Source organism: Papaver somniferum, unplaced genomic scaffold, assembly GCF_003573695.1.
Source record: "Papaver somniferum cultivar HN1 unplaced genomic scaffold, ASM357369v1 unplaced-scaffold_29, whole genome shotgun sequence".
NCBI classification, from domain to species: Eukaryota; Viridiplantae; Streptophyta; class Magnoliopsida; order Ranunculales; family Papaveraceae; genus Papaver; species Papaver somniferum.
Window position 1 is genome coordinate 2,600,866 of NW_020639929.1, and position 27,567 is coordinate 2,628,432.

A 27,567-nucleotide genomic window follows, 5' to 3' on the forward strand; every position below is an offset into this window, starting at 1 on the left:
GTGGCTAATGGCAAAGTTCTCCTGTCTAACTTCACTCCCACGGCACATAGAAAACATGATACTAACTGGCGCATGTGTGTATATAAGAGATCAACTTAACAAGCACGCCTTGACTACATGTTCAATAATTGAATATTAGGCATTTTTTTGCATGACTACTGCGTGGCTTGGAACTGCAGTTACGGCAGGGAAAACCCAGCCTTAACTGGTTCTAAAAACAAAACAAAAAATCAGAAAAATGATCTTGGATAGGAGTTCTTTATTTCCACGCCGTAAATAACAAATACGGCTTGGAACACCATCATTTCTCAACCGTTTTTGCGTTCTATGGTTGGGTCGAAAAATTATCTCAGCCGTAACTACACTTACGACTAGGTTTTCTCAGCCGTAACTGGTTCTGAAAACCAAACAAAAAAAAAAACGAAAAATCTTTCGGTTGGGAAAACCAAGCCGAAATATGGACTCTCGGTTGGGTCGATAAACTATCCCAACCGTAATCTTGATTCACGGTTGGGTATCTAAGAACTCCCAGCTGTAAACATCTTCAGAAACTTTTGTTTATACCCGAAATTCATCGAATTGGATTTTTATAACCATTTAAGACAAAAATAAATGGTGAGTTTCCTTAGTTTTTTCTTTCTATAATGATCATCATCTTTATCATGATCTTTGATTGAGAAAGAGAATGAGAAGAAAGTAGTTTTGGTTTTTTTTTTTGATCATCATCCTCATCATGATGAAATTATGCTCATCATCTTTCTCATAATTTATGACTGAGAAGGAGAAGGATGGGAGAAGTTAATAGATTTTTAGTTTTTTTTTATGATCTTCATCATAATGAAATCATGATCATCATCTTCATTATGATTTTTCAATGAAAAGAAAAGGAGAAGGAGAAGATTATAAAGTTAGGATTTAGGAATTTTTTTTTTTTATTTTTTTTATGAATAGTGAAATTTAGGTAAGAGCATAATAAACATTAAGATTATAATGTGATAAGGGATAACTTCACTTACTATTTCATGACCCTAAAAAGCCCCCAAAAAACCATTGACTTCAAAGCCCCGATAATAGAGTTCTCTTTTTATTCTGACCGTGGTATCTATCCTTCCAACTCAATTATTGTTTATACTAAAAATTGAAGCTAAGAACTTTGTGCTTTGGAACAAGTTTGATGCCAGGAACACTCTTTTTAACTTGTGAACAGTTTGAGCGGCCTATGGTCCCAAATGGACATGATTTTTTTTGAAGCATGAATTTTATTAGGAAAAAAAATTTAAATTACAACTTGTCGTGGGTATGTGATACCCATAGAGTCCTGAAATAAAATGTGACTGATAAAAGATGAGGTTACCTGATCCCAAATTTTGGTTAAATAGTTTTCAAATGAACATGATATAAAAGGTGATTATATATAATACAATTAATTTTAGTAATAATCTAATTCTTTATGTATGGCCAAATTGATTCTAAACTTAGCAAATTTATTTGCGCCTAAACCGTTTCCTTTTATGGCTTTAAGAGCTAGTGGATTAAAGCTTCACATGTTTCCGGCTTTGGTTGTTTTTGCGGTACTGTCGTCGAGCATGCCGGAACTAGTACCCTGCATAGTAATTTAATTTTATTTAGAAATAATTCAATTTTCTTTTCATTCATTCCTTAAATTGTGACATACATTGATCCAACAAATTCCAAACCGCTTGGTCCGGATACGTCTGAATACTATAAAATGCCTCTGGTATGTTACCAAACAATACTTTCACCTAGTATTCAGAACTTTATGTGGGGATTGCTTGTAATTAACCTTATAATCTCCCATTGTTGTCCTTATGTAGGGATTAAAATCTCTAAAGGAAGCAATTGCGGGCAAAAGAGACGGCTCTTAAGAACATGTGTGTTGGTGAAGAATACCCAACGTTCAGATAATCGTTTTGAGATGGTTTGCGAGAGAAGTGGGCAATACAAGAATAAGGATAGCCATAAGAGAAGGGTTATGTATATCCAAAGAAGACTAATAGGGTATACAAGACTCGTACGAGGAAGGATAATTCCCATTTTAAGCTTGTATTCTATCTAAGAGAAAAAGAAAAGGAATGGGATTGTGCGGTGTGGTTTGGCCGTCATAACCACCGGGATCCGAAATATTTACTCCCTAGTTGCGAAGCTAAAACCTCATGAATTCGAGGATGTAAATATAATGACCAAAGCATGTATAAAACCAAGAGTGATTCTCAGAGGCTTCAAGGAAAAGGATGATCAGAACGTTTGTTTCCTAAGTACAATTTATAGCGCACAAGCAACCATTAGAAGGGTGGAATGGGCAGGGAGGACCGTTATGCAATAATTTGAGAAGATAGTTTGGGATCACAACTACACGCGTATCATTAAAAGAGGATCAGACAACAAACCCCTTCAAATTTTCATTGCGCATCCTTTGCTTTCACAATTGGCTCATACATGTTGTGGAGTCCTTATTATGGATTTCACCTACAAGACAAACAAATAGAACATGACGTTGTTCAACATCGTAGGGCAAACATCGGATAAGGTATCATTCACATTGCCTTGGTTTTTAATGGTAAACGAGAGGGATCACAATTATCATTGGGCATTACGACAATTGAAATAATTGTTCCCGGAAAATCAATTTCCGAGGGTCATTATAACCGATCAAGATGACGCACTAATGAATGATATATCCGAAGTATTTCCGTATGCACAAAATTTCCTATGTACATATCATATACGTCAAAATGTGATAAAACATTGTCATGCTTTGTTTGAACCCTCTAAGGGGGATATTATGAAGAGAATGGTTTCTCAATTAGAGGAAGATGTTCGCAAGAAGAAACTATCACTCGAAGAAGAAGAAGATGAAAGAGGAAAGGTTAAAGAGAGAGTGGACAAAGAACACGATGAAAATCATAAAAGGTGGTTGGTCGAGGAAGGAACAACCATCAAGTCAACAGCAAACGGGAAATTCCGTATCCACACCACAAGCCGATGAAGTGTCGGTTCCAAATAAAAGGGGTAGGCCAAAGAAGTTACCGCTATCAAGTAAAGAAAAAACGACGGATTCCGTATCAACAACACAAGCCGATGAAGTGCCTATTCCAAAGAAAAGGGGTAGGCCAACGAAGGTACCCGCATCGATGGAACAAGAACAACAAGCCGGGGAAGCGGATGCCATGCATAGAGTCGAGGTTACAAATAAAAGGGATAAGCCTAGGAAGGTACCAACAATGATTGAATAAGGGGAGCATTCTGAAGTCACACCCATAGTTGAAGGGGCGGCTTTGCATATCAAAAATGAAAGGCCGGATAAGGAACCTACATTAAGTCAAGTACATCAAGCTGAAAATTCCGAAGTCACGCCAAAGATAAGTGATAGCAAAGGTAAGCGACCAATGCCTAGTCATCAACAACACGATGGTAAAGTAGTCCCTTTTAAAAAGTGAAGGGTAGTCCAAGGAAGTACGGACTCCCAACACATACCGAAGACATTAGAAGTGTAGAGATTGAAGAGGATGGAATGGATATAATTAAGCGGAAAATTGGTAATATGAAAATGTATAAGGATTCCCTAACGGGTAAGAGTTATAAACATTACCATACCAAAATAGAGGGTTATGTAGAGAAACTTCCCGAGTTTATTCGCGAGTATAATTTATGTACAGATGATGTCGATGGAGATGGAAATTGTGGCTATCATGACGTGACCGAAAAATTAGGAATCTTTGAGACGACGGTTAGTAAAGAGATGACACCATGCCGATACGCTAGAAAGAGGATCGCGGAACAACTTATGAAAAATAAGAGCTGTTATGAACAATTGGTAGATGATGATGAAGGGTTTGATAGTTTGCATGCTCGGATGTTAGAGCCAGAGCACGAGATGAAGTTCCTTCCTTTTGAATATTGGATGAAAATGCCAGTTTGTGGGCATCTTGTGGCGGATACATTTAACTGTGTTTTTCATTATTTTTCCTCCACCGAACAAACAACTTATACGCCAAAGTGGAAAAAGTGTGAAGGATCTCTTAAGAAGAGAAGAGTTGTCTTGGCCCTCATACTAATCTTAAGGAAATAAAATTATAAAAATTAACCTCATAAACAAAGTTACACATGAAATGAAAGGTCTTAAGATAATTTTAAATAACATCATTTCTTGGGACAAGATTCAAGAAACAAAACAGCTTGGAAATGCCTAAAAGTCTCTTTTCTCCACTTGGTATATGCGTCCTGAGCTTGATACATATTCCCTATGAATTTTACAAGAAACACGTTGTATTTGAGACATAATTTTATGAGGGAAATTGTTCGATTCGCTACAAACACATCCCCGTAATCCATTTTGCATTTTTTGCACTTACCGTCCGCAAATTTCGGCATATAAGGACCATCCTCAACAAAACCCCAAAAAAGGTTTGAAGGGTGGTGATCTTCCAGGAGATCCGATACTATGAAGTAATTTTTAATCCATTCGGTTTCTTCCTAAACATCCGCTTCTATCTTCGCTTGTTTTACACGTTCGATTATCTCTTTAGTTTCTTTGCGATATTTTGCTTCTATTGGTGCCTCTTCTTCTTCTCTTTTCCTTCTAAGTATCTCTACTTCCATTGCGGCAAGTCACTTGGTGGTTTTATCTTTTCTTCTAAGTTTTTATAGTATAATGGGAATTGAGTTGGTGGTGGATGATGATTTTTTTCCTACCGGAGTGGATAATTTGTTCTTCTTAAGTTTTTCTTTTTCCATGGCAACGATGAAATCGGTAGTTGGTGATTGATTTTCCATCAGAGATATGTATTGGAGCTCATCTTTTTTTTTTTGAAGTATTAAGTGCAGTGGGTGTATCCACTTTAAATAGATGAGGACACAGCGACTCTTTTCCACTTTATCATTCCAGCATGGTCAGTAACTTAGGTCTCACGCCAGAAATGGTCTTTACTGGTTTATGGTTTAAAAAAATAGTCGTAATGCATTGAATGTAAACTTCCGGCAGTGAACGGAAGATATTCGACCATGCCGATAGTGAGTACCGGTATAGTTTAACTTTCGATGTTTATGCCGGTACAAGTGATCTTCTTTACAGAGAAATATACAACTATTACCGGCATGGTTGAACAACATGGTTCAATGCCGGAATGTTGTACCGGCATTGAATATATAACTCCGACCATGCCGTTATTTTTGAATTTTAAAAAAAAAACGGCTAGTTTTTTGAAAAATAAGACCGTTGGAGATCCATTTCTATATAATACCCCCCATTCCTTTGGAAAAATCTACACAAAGCATCCACCAAATAACAAAAATCCTTCTCTCAAGAAAGCAAGCACCAAAAAATAGATCAATCAAGAACAGTTAAAGCTTCACAAGCGATGTGAGATTCATCATCAAGCTCTATTTGAAAAGTAAGTAGATTGAACATTATTAACAATACATGGACAGTTAAAATCTTCACTACTATGACTCATAACTACTAATATAATATTCTCTTATAGAATCATCATTGCAGGTGTCAAATTTGCAAGTAACCGTCTCATATAACCATGGACTGTCCTTTTATTTATTCAAAGTGTAGAAGCTGTGATGGGACACGCCGGTTTTGGATTGCAAAAACTAATGATGCTGAAAATGGAAGAATGTTTCTTAGGTGTTTGAATTACCAAAAGTGCGATGAGTTTCAATGGTTTGACACAGCTGTTGAACTAGCATAATCAAGAGAAAACCACAAGGGCCAATGCATGCCTATTGATGGGTGTGATGGGTGTTATATGAAGGGAAAGGAATATGTTGAAAGAGAAGATGAACCAATGAAGATGGTCCTTGACACCGAGATTACATACGATGTCTTCCAAGATACTCGCGAAAGGCTCAAAAGTTCCACAATTGTTGAAAAGGGATGGCTTACTAAATAGGAGCTCATCGTAAACCAAAAGTGCTCCATTACCATGTTTTAGTATGTTTTAATTTAAAGTTTGAAATCTAATGTAATAGATTATCTAGGAATGAAATAAATAGAGCATTCATAACCTATTTATAAACAATACCGGCATAGTTTATTTATCAAAATCCAATGCCGGAATTATGCAAAACTATGGAAGAGTAAGAAAATCAGAATTCGGGCGTAGATTCAATAATTTCTTTAATGCCGGCACTACCCATAATCTACACAAAAACTTGGTTATTTTTATCCACTGTGCCCGGCATGGATTTAGAGAAACTTTTCCACGCCGGTACAAATGGCGGCATAGAAATATAATTTCTTTTAGTGCCGGAACCAATACCGGTGCTGTGGAACTTAAACATTTCAATGCTCGAACTACCCATAATCTACACAGAAACTTGGCGTCATAGAAATATAATTACAAAGACAACATTTTACTAGAAATCTAAACATGCACAACATAAACCAAACAACTGAATCGTGCTTAAATGTTCTTCATTAAGGTATCATAAACCATAAGTAAACCAAAAAACTAAAGAGTTCAACCAAAAACAAGTTAGAAATTGTTCAAAACATAACAACCACCATCCAAATACCGAAACACAACTATAGAGTTAATCACTTGGTCTTTTGATTCTTGGAAATTGGAACCTTCCTTGTTTCCCCAAACAAAGCTCTTTTACTTGGTTCTTCAATTTTATCAAGCTTTTCCACGACTTCCTTCATTTCTTCAAGGGATAGCACCTCTCCTTCCTCGTACTTGCAACCTAACATCTTCTTCAACTTTCCAAGCCAACGCCGCTAGATTCATACATACAACATATAATTAGTATATATACATGCTAATATAAAATTATTTGTCAATTAAACGAGTAAGCAATTAACAATACTTACTAGAAATCCAACGGTCTTATTAAATTGGCTTATCGTAGGTGGTGCCTCTATAGGAGTTGGAACAGGAGGGTTTTTCTGGGGTGGAACTTCGACATCTTACGGGCGCACGACAAAAGGATGTGACCATTCCAAGTAATCATCAATGTAGGTTGGGTCGGATTCATCGCCTTTGTTCACAAGTTCCCAATTAGTAGCATCTACCAAACGACGTGGTTCCCTATCCCTCCAATGTGTTGGCTCTGGAGTTGGATCATACTCTACCCTCAACTTTGTGGAACTTGTCATTTATTGAGAAAGATCAAGAATGTACCTTTCATGAGAGGATGTCATGCATCTAGGTAATTGCTTGTATCCAAGTTACCGCATCACACGTCGAGGATCAGCCATAACGTATGCCTTTGGGTGGAACAAAGGCCCTTGGTAAAATGCAACGTTATAAAACCTCCTGTATTGGCGGTTCTCTCTAGCCTCCTTGTAAGGGTCGAAGACAACATCTTTGGTAGTGATCGCATCTAGAGCCAATCTCATTTCTATCAGTCGATGATTGTTACCGGGCTTCTGATGGCTGTTGAACTCGTATCTCTTGGCTCTAGGCTCCTCGGTGTCATCAACGGGATTAAACTTCAAGAAGGGGTTATCCTTGAACAATGTTGGGAAATGTTCATAAGCCCACACCTATACAAATGTGAAATGATACATATAAAAATCAGTAAATTTTGTTTCTAAATTCATGATAAGGGTACATGCGAACAATATAAATAAGAACATAATTTTAAAAACAAAAATACCTGGAGTAGGGTGAAATTCCCAACAAATTGGTTTGCAACCGCCTTAGAGGCCCTTCTCATATCCGTCATCAAATGTGCCATTGCCCCGGTGCCCCATGAATAGGTAAAGACCTCTTCCAACGGATCCAAGTACTGAAGGTAGTTTGCACTAACACTAGTGGAAAATATCAGTTTCGCAACCGTCGAGGCAAGTCATATATACGAGTCAAATTACTTACTTCAACAGTCGCGGAAATGATCATTGTTTGAGCATATTTTTTATCAATGACGTGGCTCTGCGGGTCGCGGAACAACCTGTATCAATGACTGGTTTTAACGGTCAAGGTGTTAGGACATACCATTATCAGTCATAGATATACATTTTAATATTAATCAGATTGGATGACTGAATCTGTCCTGGATGAGTCTTATTGAATCTCAAATGAGAATTCAAATGAAGAACAGATCAAACTCAAATCAAATAATTCAAACCAAATTCAATCAAATCATACGTTCAAATGATCATTCCATTTACGATTCATTGATTCATTGGGTCAATTTACACATAAAAGGATTTAAATCCTGAGTTCAGACCAATACAAGTCTATCTAATTAGTTGCAAGCTTAAAGACAAGTGAAACTAACCAGCAAAACCATAATGAGACAACTAAAAAACACACCAAAGGAAAATAGAACAGCTAGGGATCTAAATAAAAACCAGTGGATAATCATCAAAATTCTGATCTTCAACATCTCCTCTTCCATCAAACAATTTCACCACCGGAACAGGTTTCAAAGCTAAACAACCTGGAGAATAAACAATACAAATCCATTTAAGGCATTGAATCACAGTGAAAAGAAAATAAAGAGAGTGTTCATAAGAAACTACTTAAAAGCAAAAACATGGTATGTCATACTATGTACACGACAACTTTCATATTGAAAAACTTGTCATACTATATGTACATAAGTTTTGATAAAAAGACTTGCTCATGGGACCTAAAAGAAAAATAACTTACTTAGTAACACCTATGATGCAACATCATGTCCTGTTTCATCTGCACCTGGTTAAAATTACAGATGCGCATACATTAGTTAAGCCATCATTAACTGCAACATAACTGGTGAGACCAACTTCAAGATTGTATTGTGGCCACTCATGGGCATAAGATGCACATTTTAAAAAGACATCAGTAGTTCCCCTTTTAACCAGACATGCACAATGAAGTATTCTACAATGAATGAATACTTCCAAGAAGAAAGTCTTCAACATAGCATCAAGCTCATAGAATGGGACTTGATAAAACTGACCCTCACTCACTTACTCCATCTCTGAAAGCAGAAAATGTATCATAAAGAAAACAAAAGAAATGGAGGTAAACATAAGCCAATTAGTAACATTATTAACTCTGAAATTACTTGTAGAATATAATGCATTGAGGCTTTTGTCCAGTTGCTATACGGGAAGAGATAAAAAGCTCCCTAGTTCATGGATCTATTGAAAAAATACCCAAAACAAACAACAAATATGAAATTCAGGTCCAGTCTCTATATTGACATGAGTTGATATGTAAGCATGTGTTCCAAAGGTTCAAACAATGTTTAAGATCAATAGTAATCTACAGGAAATATACGCTCTAGGTCCAATGCATAAAATATGCATGTTATTTTTATTTATTTATACGTTCAAAATCAAGGTGGAACTCTCTAACCTTATTTAGAGACGAATCACTTTGTTTTCCAAGTTCTCGTGTTTGCTTCATTTTACTACCAATCCATTCTTATATCAAGGAAAACTGATTCATATGGATTTCCATAAAGTGTACAGTTTCACCCTGTAAAGGACAATTTTAGATATCAGGAATTTGCTAAACGATAGAGCTTTAAGATTGAAACATCGTTATTGCTCTCCATTGCTTATTGTGCAATGATTACACTTTTTATAGGTAATAAATGTATTGATATGGAACAAATCCAACTAACTTGTAAAGATTATTTGGTCCGCAATTATCTATTTCTTAAAATTGAAGTAGTTTTGTTTTTTGCAGGACCTACCTCTACAAGTGATAAACTTTAGAAATGTACTGACCCATTCCAAACACATCATCTTTGGAAGATATGTTTCTAACACCTACACTCCTTTGTTATTTGATAAACTTTTGTTGTTTCATTTTCAATACCATATACGTCTAGGCTACCTGGTACTGCAAATGAGCATAAACAACATCATTCAATATTCAATATTAGTTTAACACACAAAATCAGGGGAAGAATTGCAGGACAGGTGTATATTAGGAGGATATGTTTAGAAATGTACTGACCCATTCCACACACATCATCTTTGAAAGATATGTTTTCTAACACCTCCACTCCTTTGCTATTTGATAAACTTTTGTTGTTGCATTTTCAATACTATATACGTCTAGGATACCTGGTACTGCAAATGAGCATAAACAACACAGAAAATCAGTGGAAGAATTGCAGGACAGGTGTATATTAGGAGGAGTACCCTAAGTTGGAAGTGAATTTAACACAGAAAATTACCATATTTTCTTTCCAAGAACAGGGTCAAGAAATTACACTAAGATTCAATGGTGGATAAACCCACAATCCAGCAACTAACTAGTAAGAAATACAAGCCATATTAAATCAGCAAGTAGATATGTGACACCAATTGACAAAACAAAGCCAGAGTAATTTCCAAATTTAGCACGATATTAAAATTAACAAGTTTCTAGACATAAACTTCATGACAACTAGAACACATGCGATCAAAATATGTTTGGTCCTAAAGTAACACACTAATTACAGAGGTTCACATATTCAATACATCCATATTGTAGTTTGTCGAAGAGATAATTGGGGTATGAATACAAATATAATCCCTCATATAAAACATGAAAAAATCAAGAACAATGTACAATTTTGATAGATATATCAATATATATCAGTGAATTTATCAAATATTCTAGTAGTAATGAAAATCTCAACTTACCATGTAAGAGTGATAAAGTATGGATGGACCAACTCTTTCTCTAACTAGTCTTCAACACACAAGGCTAGCAAGAACATCAATCTATAAATATGAATCAAATAGAACAAATCATGAAATTGATCCAACCGCGGCTCCTCAAAAGAAAAAAGAAAAAAACACTTTCAGTTATTTTCCATGGTACCTGAGAATGACCCAACTGCAATCAACAGAAAATAGAACTGTTAATCAAAATGAAAACGATTCAGAGATCAATTAAAAAAAATACACAACAGACATCCAATCAGTGAGATAAACAGGGTCAAACAAAGCTTTCATCCATTCAAGAAGACCCATGACTTAAAAATATGAGTAAAATAGAAAATCCATACCAAAATCTAATGAAAATAACAATATAAATGCTTAATTAATCAAAAATATCTAGATTCAAATATCTAAAATCTGAATAAGCAAAAACAGATAAATTAAAGAAACTTTAATTTTAGAAATTGAAATCATAGGAAGAAATAAAGTTTGTATACCTTAGAATTAATAATATCAACTCTATTCTCATCACTAACCGACCCATTGAAATATGTTGCTCACTACAAAACTCTGAAATTTCAAGCTATTAGATGCATGGTATCATCGACCATGTAAATATCAGAAAATGGTAGAATACATTACGGGGTTTGTTTATTATTTACCTTCAACGAAGAAGAAGACCTCGAATACAGATCTGCTACATGAGTAGAACGATTTGGTTTACTGGTGGTTCTAGAGATATTCTTTGCTCTAATCAGATCATGGATGGGGAGTTAAGATCAAACGATTTTGTTCCTTGATGAGGAGCTTTTACTCTTCTGGATTGTAAGATTTATGAAAAAAGAGAACAAGAGAGATCTATGAAATAAGAAGAAGAATAAAACGAGAGAGAGAGCTGAATTCGGTTGTGAAGGTGAGAGAAGAAAAGTAATGGAAAATATAAGGTTCTCTTGGTTTTAACGGAGCGAGGGGGTGTTTAATCGCAGCCCTAGATCAACACGAGGACTCCATCTTTAAAAAATCATGACCGGAGGAAATATGTGGAGAAGGATTGCCTAGAAAATTGATCCATAAGAAAATCTAGGTTGACCGGTCACAGAACGGGTCGTTAAACATGAAATAAAATAGTAATAAATTTTTTCATTCAGTGACCGTTTTTGACTCTCCGGGTTATTTTTTTTAATCTGAGACAGTCTTGACCAGTCCATGGTCTATTGACTGCCATCGAGGGTCGGGGATGTGGGTCAAGAAAACCTCATTTTTCACTAATGTAACCCTGTTGCTACTCTAGTGACCAAGATGAATACAGGTACGCAGCGACTGTATAACGAATCTGCGCGGGGTCCCATCCATCCTTCAAACTTCTTTCCTTTGTATTTTCAAACTTCTCCTTAAGCAGGGTCAGCTTGATGGTCTTTGTCCTACTAACCTTAGATACATAGAAGCTTTCCACAGAAGTTTTGTAGTCCCAACCAAACAACTTGTTAGTAAGCTCGCACAACTTCGTCCATTCTAGCTCAAAATAATGATTATCTCGTTCTGCAATTGATTTGCCGATAACATCCAAGCCTAGAGTGTTCTGAGCATCATCAGGGATCAAGGTCATCTCTCCAAACGGGAAGTGCATAGTATCAGTTTCACCATGATACCTTTCGACGAAGCAATTGACTGTCACAATATCTGGTTCACATAATTTTCAACTTAAGGATATAGACCAAAATCCTTTACAATTGCTTGGACCTCTTCATGTTCCTTAGACAAACCCAATGAACCGTGGCTTGGTTTCGGCAAACACTCACAACCTTCGTATGATCCTACAATTAGGAGATAATACGATTAAGATATTTTGCATAAATACAAAAGAATACATATGAACGAGATAAAAATTCTTACATAGGTCTGATATATAGTACGAGCCCACGAGTCCTTGTAGACAAATAGATACCCCAGATCATAAGAAGATGCATCCAAAATTCTACCACGATCAAGGTCGGGTATCATGTCATCAACATGAGGAAGGTGCGAACCTTTAACTTTTACTTTGCGTTTGCCTTTCCCCTTGCCACCTTGTTCCACTACTCCTTGGCTTTGCTTTGCTTTGCTAATTGAGTTGGATCAATCTCATTATCTTCCTCCTCACTTTCCTCTTCATCTTGCTCATCTTCCTCCTCAACAACTCTGGTATATTCACGGATTACGATTTTACTACGATCACGACCACTCACCCAAATTGCCCCTCTTGTATCAGCACCCAAACACTTTTTGTTTTTCTCTCGAGGAGGTAGAGACTGAGGAGTATCAAGACCATCCTTCCTTCTTTTCTAAGTGACATCATCTTTACCTTTTCCTTTGTTAGCCTCCTTTGCTTAAGCTTCCTTTGCTTTAGATCTATTTCAAAAGAAGCACGAAATAAATTTAAGAAAACTAAATTTCATTTCTAATACCGGCATAGATACACCACATTACGACATAGAATCATCACTACCGGCATACCGAAAAAAAGTATCGAACATGGAGGGAACCAATACCGGCATTGAGAAATAGTTTTCGAGGATTACTGTACACTTTAGGAAATTCCTGGATAACAAAATACCAGTACCGGCAGATACGTAAAATAAAAACCCATGCTGGGACCAAATACCGGCATTGACAAAAAATGTCGAAGATGCCGGTAATATTTCTGAAGTTCCTGGATACCAAAACTCTAGCACCGTCATGGAATCTAACCTAAAATGTATGCCGGTACAAATAACAAAATCCTAGGATTTTCTGTTTATTAGAAGCTCACTACAGGCGTATTCGTAAAAGTTCAATTCAATGCTGGTACTGGGTTCTAAAGTGGTCTTCATCCGAAATAGAATGTTGAATCTAAGTTCCGGCGTGGTCTTCAACCTAAATTAAATGCCTGAAGACACTACCGGTGTGGTCTTCATCCTAGATCGAATGCCGGTACTTATTTCCGGTGTCGTATTCATACTAAATTGAATGCCGAAAATACTGAAACTCAACTGTTTCAGTTAGGGTTTCGCGATTTTGACCTAAACCCATAGATACAAATCGATTGAAACACTAATTAAACAGTTTTAAATGAGTTTCCTTCTCACAGAAGCCATATTTCTGAGTAGTTGATCGTACGATAACTCTTGTTCTTCGTGTTCTTTCTCTTGAGCAATCAAAGAACGCCTCTTTTGTTGTTCTTGTTGAGCTATCGATTTTGACTTCGATTAGGAATTTGGTTTCTTTAGTGGAGGCATGGTTATGATTCAGATAGGTTAATCGACGAAGAAATTTTTGAATTAACGATTAATCGTCGATGAAGAACGATGAAGAAGATGAAGAATTTTTTTTTTCGGAACCCTAACCCTAGTGTGCCGGAACTGATTTGAGAAAGGGGGATAAATTATATAGTTTTTAGATTTTAAGTTTTAGTAGAAAGAGTATAACGGTTTTTTCATAATGTTTTTTAATTAATCTAAGGGTGTTTTAGTATTTTCTCCCCAAAAAACACCCCTTAGCAGACACCTTTGGTTGGGGGAAGTTATGCATATCCGCCAATTAGTTTCCATATCCCCCAATGGCGCATTCCAGAAAAATAGCAAGAGTGAAACTGGATTCATCCTGGCTTAAACTTAAAAAAGAGTAAGGATGAAACTGGATGCGTCCTGATGTAAATTAAAAATTAGAAAAAGTTTTGAAAATGGGTAGAATGAAACTGTTTACATCCTGGATATGTTTACATTCTCGTCCATTTAAACAATATCAAATTTTATATATCTTTCTCACCCATGAATTGTTGATTTTGGTTTTTTTAACCATTTTTGTGTTTAGCAATTTTTTTTTTTTTTTGAAATACAATTTTTATCATAATTAAAATATTTCTTGTTCATCTTATACCTCATTTATTGTAAAATCCTTTAACCTTATATTTCTTGCACAATTGAAGTATATAATTGCCTATTTACTCAACTAGATTTGTAGGGTGTTTTGATACACCTTGTAGTTGCAGGAAATCCTACAACCACACCCTTAAGAAAATCTATAGAACAATTCAAGTAATCATCATAAAGCTCATAAGAACATCTATTAGATCTTTAATTTGAATATAGAATAACAAGAAAACTCTAACTTGGAGAACAAACAATCTTTATCTCTCCTAAATTCCTTGTCTAAACTCCCCAAAAAGATCTCTCTCAATACAAGGTCGCTCGGTCCCTTATATAGGGATTTACATAGTGAATGACAGCTAATAAAGCCCTTATTTTCGGATCTGGCGTGCATCATTGACGCACGCTTACATTGACTCTTTTCGTACGTGCTCTATAATATCACATGGTTCTTCACACTTTTCTCATGACTAAGCTGACACCATCTGTTGCGTCATTCTAGATATACTGTACGCGGTTGTCATCGCTCAGTCCTGATGGTCGTTATTTCACATGTCTAATAGGTGTGCAGTATTTTACTCCTACATTTTTACTTTTCTCATATCGTTCTTTCGATACAAAGGGAGCGATATGAGAAACTCCAATCTACTCTACCGCACCCGTTCACCTTTTCATATCCTTATCTACCGACATATCTCCGTAATTCCAGTGTAACCTTCTACACGTGCTAGTTTTCTCTCCTTTTTAGTGGCACGTTTGAGTTTAACCGGTCATCTTTTTCATCTATTTATCAACCAAACTTTGAAGAGAGATAATTTTTTCTTTTCTATTTCGTCTTCCCTTCTCGCTTCTGTGAATCCTCTGCAATTCTTCATCTTATTCAAATTTCTTTATCTTCATCTTTTGAGATCTCACACTTGATTATGCTGTTGTTTCTATGGATTCTCATCAAAGGTTTGATTTCGATTTTATTGATCTTATCTTTCTTTCTGACTTTGCTGAAACTGATTTTTTCTTTCTTCTTGTTAAAACCATAGTACAAATATGTTGTTATATTAATTCCCATACTTGTTTTGTTTCAGCAAAAGTTCTTCCATTGGCCATACCAAATTTACGATTCCCAACCCTAATTCTTCTTCAAACTTGAAATACAAAGAGTCTCTCAAGAGGAAATCATCGCATAACAAAGGAATAAGAAATAATTTGTTTTTTTATGAAACAATATTGTTTCCTCCATTTCTTATCTGTGTTGTTATTCGCAGGATTCTGAGTGCGAGACGGTTGGTGGTAAGAAGTTGAAAATTAAAAGAGTTCGCAAAGCCCCCACACTCAACAAGAGTCTCGTCATTCCTGAATTTGGTCTTAAGGAAATCGAGGTCTCTTCTCGCGTTAATATTGATACTCCTACACAAGGCTTGATTGCCTCTGCTTCTATATATATAACTGCTTCTCCAAACGAAGTTTTCTCTGCCGAGGAAGATATGTCAATTTTAAATGAAATCTTTGCTACTTCAACTGGGACTGCACCACCGGTGAATCAAACTGTCTCCACCTTTGTAAATTTTCCATTGTTTGCGAACATTCCCGCTTCTGTAGAGAACGTCGCACCTATGAAAAATGTTACTCCTGTAAACAATATTACTGCCCCTGCACCTATGAGTATCGCTTCCTCTACTTATGTTCCTTCTTTTTCTGAATTTGCTTCCCCTTCGTTGGAATCCATCACTGTTGATAAGGGAGTCTTAGAGGGAGTAGATCCTGCTTCTCAAGATTTATCCGATATTATCAATGCTGCTCAGTCATCCATTACTGACCCCTTTAAACTTCGCATCTGTGACGCTCTGAGTAAATTATTGTGCGGTTTTCCGCCCAACAAGGAAACAAGGACCGAGATCTTCTCTCGTATTGACCCAAGCGTCCATATCGCTCTTTGTCTCTTGGTGAATGTTCTTTCCCATATATATTTTTTATTTAAATTATTCTACTACATATTCACACTTGTATTGGTTCCTTTTCTGGAATCTCACCGCAAGATGATCTTGACTGGGGGATATTTTGAGTCTAACAATTCTGCACTACAACTTGCTTTAGAGAAATAAGTTAATAAGCTGAAAGGGGACTCCAAATTGTAACTCTAGAATGCGAAAATCTTCGCAGCAAGAATTAAGAGCTTAGAGGTGCAATTCTCTTCATTCTTATAGCCCCTTTAGAAGTAATTTATCTTTTTTGTTCCACGTTTTTTGAATTACCTCGTTCGCACATTAATATTTAAATCAGAAGCGCGTTTTGGAGAGGTATGATTTTCAATTTGCCGCTGAGGATGCTCGCGCTGATAATGAGAAGTTGCTGACCCAAATAAGCCAGTTATATAACGAGCATTCATTTTCGCTTGACCAGATTGGAAAATTAACAAATGAGAATGTCCATTTAACTCAACAGTGGGAGACATTGGGTTCCCAGATTTCCCATCTATCTAAATTGTTGTTTAGTGCTGATTTAAGACATCAAACTTTGTCAGATGAGAATCAAAGCCTATCCATTGAGAAGCGATCTTTCTTAAAAAAAGAAAAGATGTTTTCGCATCAATATCTCGTTCTCTAGAAAATTTGTGATAACCAGAGCAATCTCTTCGTACGTTAAGGAATCACTTTGATGAATCAACAAAGACATTAACCTCCCAAAATGAAAAGATCATTCAAAGTAAGATAAATTTGATCGTGAAGATGAACCAACTTCAAGAACAACACACCCAGTTAAAAGAGTCTCACGATTCCCTTATGAAAGAGAAGGTTTCTCTCTCTTTGGATGAGAAGAAAATTCGGTCTCGCCTTAAAGGTTTAGCTGGTGATGATTTCGATAAGGCTATGGAAAATATGAAGAATAGTGGTTTTGCGTTAGGTCAATATCTCATTTCGCAGAGGGAAGGTAGTCACATGGAGATGACTGCCTCAATTTACTTGTCTTTTATTATTTAAATCTTTGCTTTACTAAAACTTAGATATGGCTATGATTCTGAAAACTTCGCTCTTTCAGAGTCTGAGAAACTACATCAATCTACCATCTCTCGGTTGAGATCCGATATGACTAAGGATCGCAAAGAACGTGCTAAATTCTCAACTGCTCTTACTTCTTCTCGTGATCGATCAGAGAGGAGATGCTCGTATCTTCAAAGCTTCATGGAAGTTGGTACAAGAAATGCTAAGAAGGCTGTTGCTCGTGACACTCATATTAAGGCTCAAACTCTTGTGAACAACACTCTTCTTGAGAGATCACTTCCGTTAGTGACTGTTCCACCTCTTGATATAAGCGATGACGAGCAGATTCCTGATCCTGGCAGTGATTATGAGCATGTGAGCGATGAGGAGGAAGATCTTGAAGTTCCCCTTCAAGAAAATTATCTTGAAAAGGATGGATCTGATGAAGGTTTTTCCAAAGATCCTAACAGCGAGATCAACGCTGAAGCTTCTGCGGTTGATCAAGATGTGCCTTCCAATGATGCTTAGCTTTTTATTTTATGTCTTTACAAGTGTATTTTGGTGTGCTGGAAACATATCCCCGTTTTTATCATTCATTTCTTGATAAGGAAGATAATATATTATTTATGTTAATTCCCAAACTTTCCTCTTATTATATTCCTTGTAAGAAATGTTTGAGTGATTCTGTGCGTCTTGCTTCTTTTTTAATTTTCCCTGCAAAACAATGTTAGTGAGAATTTTAATTTTCTCATGAGGTCTTATTTTTCCTTCCGAATTAAAGGTCTTATTTTTCCTAGTTAATTTCTTCTATGCGAAGAGATCGCAGGCGGTCTCTACACTTTCGTGCAATGACCCATTGATCTCGCCTTATCATCATTTTGTATTATCGCTTCTGCATGTTTTATCTTCCTAAAAAGTTATGTTGAACTTTTATACGATCGAAGAGCAAGAAATTAGTTTGACCACATAAAACCCATGTCTAAATGACTTCTTAAAACAAATACTTAATCTTTTGATGAAGCAAATTCTTTTACTTACTCTTGGAGAAATATAAAACACTTCAAATTATTATAGTCATACATGCTCATGAATCTATCCTAATTTTGATCTAGAAGATTAGACAACCTTCTTTTCTCTTAAAGCTTTTTGAAAATTTTGGAGACAAATGGGTATCGGTTTTTTTGGGACAAAGGGTGTACAGATCGAGCCACATAAAGATCCAACACTTCAGAACCAAGTATCTAAAATTCTAAATGCACTCTCTTTCTCATTCAGTTTGTCATTTTTGGTTTTTTATTTTTGGTTTATTTTGTTTGATATTTTGCATAGTTAAGTTTCTATCTAGGTCGAAATCAAATGAATCATGTTAGATAGTGACCTGGCCTTTTTACTTTCTTAGTTTCTGTATTTTAATCTATGTTATATGATTTTCCTCCTAAAATTTGTAGCTTTTTTTGATTTCTTGCATGATTTAGTTACTGACTCACTGTTTATGTGCACAGTAGTTCATTTCTTTGAATGCCACCTCATTCGGTTATCAAGTAAACCGAATGAGAATAAGATCCTTTAGCATTATTGGTTTCTGTCTTTTGAATAGTATAAAGTTTTCTATTTACTCAACTAGCTTTATAAGGTGTTTTCTTAGCTTTTTCTTTTTCCCTGTGGCAGTTTGTGGGATCTCACTTCATCGACATCTCATTCAACACCTTCTGAATGATTGAAGAGTTATAAGTTCATTAATTTGACGATATAATTTTTAAGTGACTTCTAAAAGAAAATACTTTCACTTCCGGTGAAGTAAATACTTTTATTTCTGGAAAAACATAAAAAGCTTCCAAGTCTAGTATCCAAACGCGTTCAACTCCATAAGTTGATTTTCGTCTTCCGGAAGTAAAAAAAACTCAGAGGTTAAATTGAGTACATGTTATACAATCTAGCGGTGCTTTTGATATCCAAACACGTTGTTTATTAAACATCCACCCTAATTTTTACCGATTAAACGGTAGGTCAGTGACCTGTGACCCCGAAGATCAGGGGGTTAGTCCACGAGTGAGTTGGAGGGAGTTTAATGTATTTTGAATCTTGGGGATTTTGAGGGAGTGTAAGAGAGTATTGGGAGTTTAAGAGAGTTTGGTGTGTTGAGTGTAGGGAGTTTGAGAGACTCTCCCAAAATCTCTACTTTTTTGAGAGATTTGGAGTGAGGCAAAAATACACTATAAACTCCCTAGAACTCCCCAAAAAAAACAAACTCCCTATCATTCTAATTTTTACCACTAACGGGGAGTTTAAGAGTTTCTTTCAAACTCTCCCACGATTAACGGGGTTTTCTAGGGAGTTGGGGAGACTCTTCTAAACTCTCCCACAACTAACGAGGATTTTAAGAGACTCCCTCGAACTCCCTCACGACGGGAAAAACACAACTACACCCAACTCCCTCGAGGACTAACACCCGTTAAAAAAAAAAGGAAAATAAAAAGCACTCTCTTCTCTTAAACTTAAAGCTCCTTGAAAATTGTGAAGAGAACTGAGAGTATCATTTTGGTGGAGAGTCTGGAGACCAAAAGGAGTACCGAGTCTAGAAGTAAGTATCTGAACACACTCTATTTCTCACTCAGTTTGCCATTTTGGGTTTCTTCATTTTATTTTGTTTGATTTTTGTGGATAGTTGAGTTTCTAGCTAGGTCGAAATCGAATGAATCATGTTAGATAGTGAAAAATCTCCGGCCTTTTACTTTCTTATTTTCTGCATTTTAATCTCTCCGATGTGATTTTCCTCCTGAAAACTGTAGCTTTGTTTGAATGGCTGAAGCTAGGTTAGATGAATTTCAATTTAGGGTTGCTTGAAATTTCTTGAGAAACCCAAAATTTAGTTTGGTCTACTGAATTTTGGGTACATTTAGCAACACCCAAACTAAGACTTTCCTTTGTTTAGGCTAAACTCTGTCTAAGTGAATGCGTAATTGAAGTATTTTTTGTGGTTAATCACACCAATCCTTCGTCTGTCATGCGTTTTTGTGGTTACATGCCATGAATTAGTTGGACGACTTACCGAAGCACATGCTCTTTGAAGTTAATTCGTTTCTTATAAAATCTCAGATTGCCAATTTTGTGTTGCCTGATTAGTAGCATATAAGTTTAAGAATGATTTTAAGTGGTTGATCGTTGGCCTAATGTAGGAATGGCAACACCTACCAACGGAATAAACTCAGCTCAACCTGAGAGAGGGCTTTCAGTTTTCACTCAGAATGCTTGTCCAATTGGTCGAGACCCTGTTAAAATGTTGACAAAAGAAGAAATTGATAAAGCTCATTCATATGTCTTGATAAATTGTGTTGAGGTTCAGCCGTACTTAGAGTAAGTGTCTCCCTTTCAATTTTGCTTTCGTTACAGGTTTTTTTTTGTGTGTGTGTGAATTCTTTTGATTGAAAAACTAATTATGTATTAGCTGATTTTTAGCAAGTACCGGGATGAGCTGCAAGTTGGAATTGTTGATAACTCATCGGGATGGCAACAAAAAAACTTTGCGCAATGGTTTAAACAACATGTAAGTAAACTTAAATTACCCTCAGATTCTTAAGCATCCCAAGAAATGAGGCTCATTAGTCCTAGGCCATTCCTTATAGAGTTACTCTAATAAGGCAGCAGCCAACAGACATGGAATTTCACTGCATCTTACTACTTCACGGAGGTGTCTAGGCTGATGTTTATCGTGAGATGGCTTCTCCTTTTTTATCTCTTCATGCTAAAAGCGCAGCTTGGTGCTGGTGTCGCGCTTACCACGTGCTTTCTCTACTGCTCCAGCAGGCAGAGAGCATGCTGTCTGTGCTGTCTTTCCAGTCAATCTCTGGCTGCCAGATCCGTTATAAATGATATGAATGAGGAGTCGTGGTCTCTGGCGGAGTTACTACATCTAGTGCTTTAGAGGCGCTATTTATGCTCCAGCCGGAAAACGACATCACCGGTATGTTCTTGCGCCCTTGTTGACTTGGATATGCATAAAGTGTTTTCCTCTCGCCGTTATAGGAAGGTCTCAGAGATAACTGGCTGAACTAAGAAATATATTAAGACATTCCGAATGATTCTCCCATTAAGTACCACCTGATTTGGCGTTTATTTCTTTAGCATCTCCCCTTTACCCATAGGAAGCGATTTACTGATTTACATCTTCAAATACAATCGTAGTGTATATCAAATTAGCATAAGGTCAACAATTTAAACGATGGTTAAAGGGTAAGAAACTTTCTTGCTTACTGTTACCTCTTTGTTAGATAAATTTTGTTCTTAGAAACTTCATCCTGCCACACTTTTGATTCTCAACTACCTTTTGTATCCTTTAGTGAAGTTTACATTTTCTGTCAAACCCACTACATGGAGGTAGGATGGTATCCATGACAATACCAGGCAAATACATTTGATCTCATCAAAGGATTAGTGTATCTTCCAGTTCTTAAATTATAAGTTTGCAGCTTTAGGCCATTTACCGGGAAACAATGAATACACTGGGAGCATTTTCTTTTAGGTAAGTAAAACAAAGAAGGGAAGTTAACTCTACCCCCTTATAGTCAAGACTCAAGAAAAGTTTATCATACATTGAGAATATGATCCTGTTTTTTGACATTCAGTAGTCAGGGAAATCTCTTTAGCATTTCCAATGAAAAGAATTAATAGAACAAAATAAAATGAGATATTATATACTCTCAGAATTTCAGTGAGTCCATAATCATATCATCAGGATTTTTGAACCTAGTGACTCAAAGCAATTATTGGTAGCCCCTCTACTATATTCCTCTGATAGTTCCGGCACTATCTCATGAAGCAATTGATAGCTTCATGTAAAACTTTAACACACAGTTCTTACCAGTAAAACGTGCTTTGCAACGTGTTTAATTGGTTCAAATATGTTGGCTAAGACCTTTCATTTTATGTTATTTGAGGGAATTTGAGTCTTTCTTGATGATTAAAGTAGGTTTTTTTGTGGGGTTTCCAATGGGTGTTTCTTTTTTATTGTTAAGAATCTTGGGGGTTTGTTTGAGGAGTATGTTTGGGATCACATTCAACGTTCATTGCTAGATTTATTAACGTCATGTCTTCATTTTTTTCTTGAAATTGTAGATGATGACTTTGCGGTATCAAGAATCAGAGGAAGCCACAAATGAATTGTTCTCACTGGCTTGTGGACCTCAGTCTACGAAGTCATACCCATGCTGTGTTATTAATGGAGTTTGTTTTTGGGTCAGGCGGGATAAGCGACTTACTGCCCCCAATCCTGGATTGCATATACTTAGGAAAATTGAAGATAAAGTGATCGAGTTGTTTGGTTTGGCGACCAATGTAATTGAATTGGTCTATAAACTTGGAATGCGAGTTGTATTATTTACCTGTGAATGGTTCAACACAAATCCTAATGAAAATCTTATTGAAATGGAAAATAATTTAGTAAACATATGTGTGAGCTCTAAATGGTATGGTGACAATCCTTTTGTTCTTGCAAATGAAGCAGTGCAAGTGTTTTATGTAGATGACCAAAAGTGCCGGCCAAATTGGAGATTGGTTCAGGGACCCAAACCCATTAATAGAAGCAAGGTACTGGTTTTCTTATTCATCATTAAATAAGTTTAGCTATATTTACATTCTAATTTTTGTTTTTAATTCTTTTGGATGGCTGGTTTTGTAGAATGAATCAAACAGGAACTCTGCAGCACTAGCACAAAGTATAGAAAACATCTTTGATGGCGAACACAAGGTATATCTTTGAGGAGCTTTGGTATACTCGATAGTTATTTACAACATCTGATACAAAATTTATTTTGATAAACCAGAGAGTTAGAACTGCGCCGCAGCATAGTACATCTGTTTCATGTACAACATCATCACAGATAGAGACGGGGAAGGAGCAGCCGAAGGAATTTGTTGGGACTCTAGAAACAGAGCTTGAAAGTGAACGTGCATTGTGGTCAAGTCAGAAGGCTGAACTCGAGAGTCGACGTGCATTAGCCCAAGTTCAGAAGGCTGAACTCGATTGCCAACGTGCATTAATCCTTAGCCGGAAGGTTGAACTCGAGAGCCACCGCGCACTGACCTTGAGCCAGAAGGCTGAACTTGAGAGTCAGAAAACATTGAGCCAGAGACAGCAAAAGGAGCTTGAGAGTCAACGTTTGTTAACTAAGTATCAACAGGCTGAACTCGAGAGCACACAGAGACTTATTCAGGGCCAAAATCAGCTCTATCAGGATCAGCAGCAACTTCTTAAAGATCAACAAGAGCGCCTGAAACATTTTGAGAACCTTTTTACTTAAGTCTATAGAATAGCTCAGTTCTAGATGCAGCTTGCTTCGGCGCCAGAAATTAATTTGACCATCTCTTTTACATTTTTAGTCTATGTCAGACTGCACACAGTTGGATAATTTTGTTGAATTCCAAAATGAAAAGGAAATCTTTTCTAATACAACTTTCAAAATCTCCCTCAGTTTTTTAGATCAAATACAAGTGTTGTTAACATGCTCAACATGACACATTGAATTAGCATAAAAAGACTGTTGATTTACAGCCCTTACTACCCATGACTGACAGAGGTACTCAAAACAAAAAACAAACAGAATCTAATCTTTAACAGATGACCTGACATGATCTGCTAATTCCTTAATCAACCTCCTCAATCTTGCTCTCTTCAGTTGCTTCTTCCTCGAGCGCAGGCATCTCAGCATCATCACCAGCATCTGCTTCCTCTTCCTCAATGCTCAGTCCTAACTTCAACGTCCTGTGAGTTCTCGCTGCAAATGTGTTTGGTTCCTCCAGGCTGAAATCAGAAGTCAAAAGTGCAGTCTAGAACAACAGCATCACCAAATCTTTAGCGGACTTGTCGTTCTTCGGCTCTCTTCCTAAACTCCTCCATGGTTCCATTATCAGGATTCATCTCCATAGTCTTCTTGCTGGACATGTAAGAACTCATGCTGCTCTCCCTTAATGCTTGATCTTTCATAATTTTCACCATGTTGGCAGTCCACCCATATTCTCCTGTCATCAAGCAGCAAGGAGAATCCACAATTCTGTCAGAAACCACAACTTTTTCCACTATCACCCAAAATGTGATGGTTTTGCAAATCATCCGAATCAACGACACCCTCCTGAAATACAACTAAATACAACTTAATGTTGTTCATCTTCTTCCTTGTTATCAAAGAGATCAAAAGGAGCCCTCTTTGGCACAAATAAAATCACCTTGAATTCAAGCTCCCCTTCCACATCATTTTATCACCAGCTGGATATTTCAGGGATCGGGTTCGAAGTTCAACCTACCTTCATGCCCAAACCAAAAGACTACTTCTTACTTTCATATTACTGTTGTTTTACATAATTTGGCACTTAACTATAAGTCCAGCTAAACCATTTATTTAAAAAAGAAAAACAGATCAAACAAATGCTTCACTCATGGGCAGGTAATGGTGGCATGACCACTGCTACTAGAATCAAACACAATGATACAAGATTGATTACTAGTAAAGTCAATAATAGGATCCTCTCGATTGAGTGTGCAAATACCAAAACTAGAGGCATCATCATCAGAGCTCTGCCTTGTATTGGAGCTTTCCTATCAATAACAAATAAACAACCCTAGTTATAATCTAAACATGCAGGAGATGGAATGAATGGTCAAATATCAAAATTACTTGTTGCACTGTGTAAGGCTTCTTGGGCAGGATCTCAGGTATCACCTACTTGTTGAAGATCCAGGTCCCCCGGGCTTAAATTGAGAAGTTACTTGTGACTTGTGAGAGGATAAGTCACAACACAGCTCCCCGAGGCAACGGAATATGAGACCACCTGCCTTCGACCATTAACATCTCAAGTTTTTTTCTACGATGTTTACAAATGGATTTTACAACCATAACAGGTTCGTTCCGGTCCATGAAAGAGAGAATTTTTGCCAAAATCTCTCCCGCCATTTAAGTAGGTGCCTACTGAAAATCAGTAAGATGGGAGGCATATCATCACGCGCGGTGAATAATTATGATATCATACTACAATAACTTCAAGTCTGATTTTGTTCATACTCACAAAGCATTATGATAGTTTCCTCTCACCGAATTTGGTACGCTTTCCAAGAGATATCACCAGCATACAAAATACAAGAAGCACACTATTTTCATATACTAATAAATCTTAGGGGTCAAAGTCCTAATCTCTAAGTGCTACCCTACACATATCTTAAAGGAATGGAATGTGTCCAAAGAGATGGCTTTAGACAGAAATGCGTGAAAGGTTACGTACCAGAACCATGATAAAATGCTTATGTGATTCCCAGGACAAAGCAGTTTGTTACTGGTTGCCAATAAAATTATAACCTATAATCCTCAGAATTGCAGAATACGCCACCAAGGCGTTAAACCATTCAGAGTGTTCTTCATATTCAATATCCATATCCTCATAGGCTCAAACATCAAAACATTGAACTTAATTACAAACGAAAAATATGTCTCCAGGCCAGTCCCAAGATGTAATGGCCACAAACACAGCTTCCGTAGGCATTTTAGGTACACCTAGAAAGATTACTGAAAGTCTAAAACCCAGATAAACAAGAAAAAACCCCATAAGACTGGAAAAATATGATTACACACAATGAATACAAACATAATCACAGCGCATGTACCCTTATCAGTTATCACCATATAATAGAGAGGAATGTAAAGATGGATCAGAGTACTGGCTTCAAAAATCTGTTGAAAAGATTTTTAAACAAAACGCACATTATAATCTTAGTCGATTATCAGGGGAAAGGATCATCACATCCATCTTAATTATTCTCCAAACAAAAACAATCCAAAGCCAAATGCTACACAATAAGAACCACAAAATAGCAAGGGCTAAAACTGTTTAGTTTACAAAAAAACACAAACCTATAAAATGTTTGGAGCAAAATAGAGCTAATTTGTAAAATTAACAATGTTCAAAATCAGATAACAAGCTCTAAGTACATGTGAAACAATTATAAATGCATCAGCCCCTTGGATATTCAACTTGTGTGGTCATCTCCGGAATCATTACAGTTATATGTGTAGTTATCATCAGCATCCGTACTAAATTAAACAAAATAAAACCTCACTATTTGGGAGAAAACAATCTTGAAGCAAGTTCTGCTGGAAATAGATAAATAAGAAAAGATTTAGGCTTCAGTGTGTGTAACATTCAGATCACTGATAAAATCTTACTGAAATCCGCTAAGATATAAAATATATCGTCAGTAGCCTTTTAATCTGATATATTGATATGTGTGCATTTGATATAAATTCAAATTAAACCAGAACACATGACTTTGACTGAATCTTAACAATGAACTGGATAAGCAACTTTTCACACTACTCTCTGAGACAATAAAAAAATGTCACAGGTATTTCAACACAAATAAGCCGTTGAAGAAACTACTTATACTATTAATAAAAAGACCATGACAAAATATACGTATCATCGCCAGTCCCAAGAGGTAATGGTCACAACACAACTCCCCAAGGCAATAGAATATGACTATATGAGACTACCTGAGATGGAGATCTTTCGACATCGACATCTCAAGTTTTTTATACAATGTTTACAAATGGATTTTACAAACTCCCAGGCCAAAGCATGCATTTCCATAGTAAAACTCCTAATCAGATCAAAGTAAGATTTTACAAATTGAATACATGTACCCTAAGATTCCTTTCCAAATCTACCAAGAAATGTCACTGAGAAGAGCTACCGTTTTTGCAAGTAATTTTGCAGTGACTAGTCAGTTTTAATCAGTCAGAGGATTAATTACCATATATATTTGTTTTGCTCCAGGGAGATCAGAAGTTGCGGGGGGAAAATATGAGTTGCTTTGTTGTAACTTCTGCCGCTGTATTGTTTAACTTACAAAACTGTTTTCTGCATGAATAAAAAGAATGGGTGCATTGCACTTTACTTGGCCATCTTAACAGTGATTTTTCAGCATAAATTGACCAACTCATTACTCAAGCCAAAGTTTGAAACCATGTTTGGCAATGAAGAGCCGATTGTAGGGTATTTGGCATCGATGCTCAAACTAGGCAGGAGTATTTTGCCTAATTTG

The 27,567-nt window shown here is 36.5% G+C and overlaps 1 protein-coding gene, 1 long non-coding RNA gene, 2 other non-coding genes and 1 pseudogene across 4 annotated transcripts; 1 reads left to right on the plus strand and 4 right to left on the minus strand.

Annotated features, from left to right (window-relative positions):
• Positions 1-8,307: 8,307 nt before the first annotated feature.
• Positions 8,308-11,504, minus strand: LOC113341394. The gene is made up of 9 exons (XR_003355915.1): positions 11,287-11,504; positions 11,122-11,194; positions 10,785-10,799; positions 10,604-10,684; positions 9,930-10,045; positions 9,664-9,812; positions 9,321-9,443; positions 8,628-8,672; positions 8,308-8,415 (listed from the first exon to the last, which is right to left on the minus strand). It is a non-coding gene; the product is annotated as an uncharacterized LOC113341394 (long non-coding RNA).
• Positions 11,505-20,007: 8,503 nt separating this feature from the next.
• LOC113341333 lies at positions 20,008-23,920 on the plus strand. Its single transcript, XM_026586245.1, has 6 exons — positions 20,008-20,064; positions 20,660-20,837; positions 20,940-21,027; positions 22,596-23,066; positions 23,158-23,226; positions 23,303-23,920. Exons 2-6 carry the CDS (start codon positions 20,662-20,664, stop codon positions 23,777-23,779), a joined length of 1,281 nt encoding a protein of 426 aa, XP_026442030.1. The 5' UTR covers positions 20,008-20,064; positions 20,660-20,661; the 3' UTR covers positions 23,780-23,920.
• Positions 23,921-24,122: 202 nt separating this feature from the next.
• Positions 24,123-24,588, minus strand: LOC113341384 (annotated as a pseudogene).
• Positions 24,589-26,170: 1,582 nt separating this feature from the next.
• On the minus strand, positions 26,171-26,273 carry LOC113341491. The gene has a single exon (XR_003355951.1). It is a non-coding gene; the product is annotated as a small nucleolar RNA Z103 (small nucleolar RNA).
• Positions 26,274-26,645: 372 nt separating this feature from the next.
• Positions 26,646-26,728, minus strand: LOC113341494. The gene has a single exon (XR_003355953.1). It is a non-coding gene; the product is annotated as a small nucleolar RNA R11/Z151 (small nucleolar RNA).
• Positions 26,729-27,567: the final 839 nt, after the last annotated feature.

Bases quoted from the DNA above. Each gene is read 5' to 3' on its own strand.
- LOC113341333 (XM_026586245.1), top strand. From the start codon at position 20,662: ATGGCAACACCTACCAACGGAATAAACTCAGCTCAACCTGAGAGAGGG. The intron at 20,838-20,939 runs GTAAGTGTCTCC...GCTGATTTTTAG, and splicing joins GAGGTTCAGCCGTACTTAGA to CAAGTACCGGGATGAGCTGC. The intron at 23,227-23,302 runs GTATATCTTTGA...TTGATAAACCAG, and splicing joins TCTTTGATGGCGAACACAAG to AGAGTTAGAACTGCGCCGCA.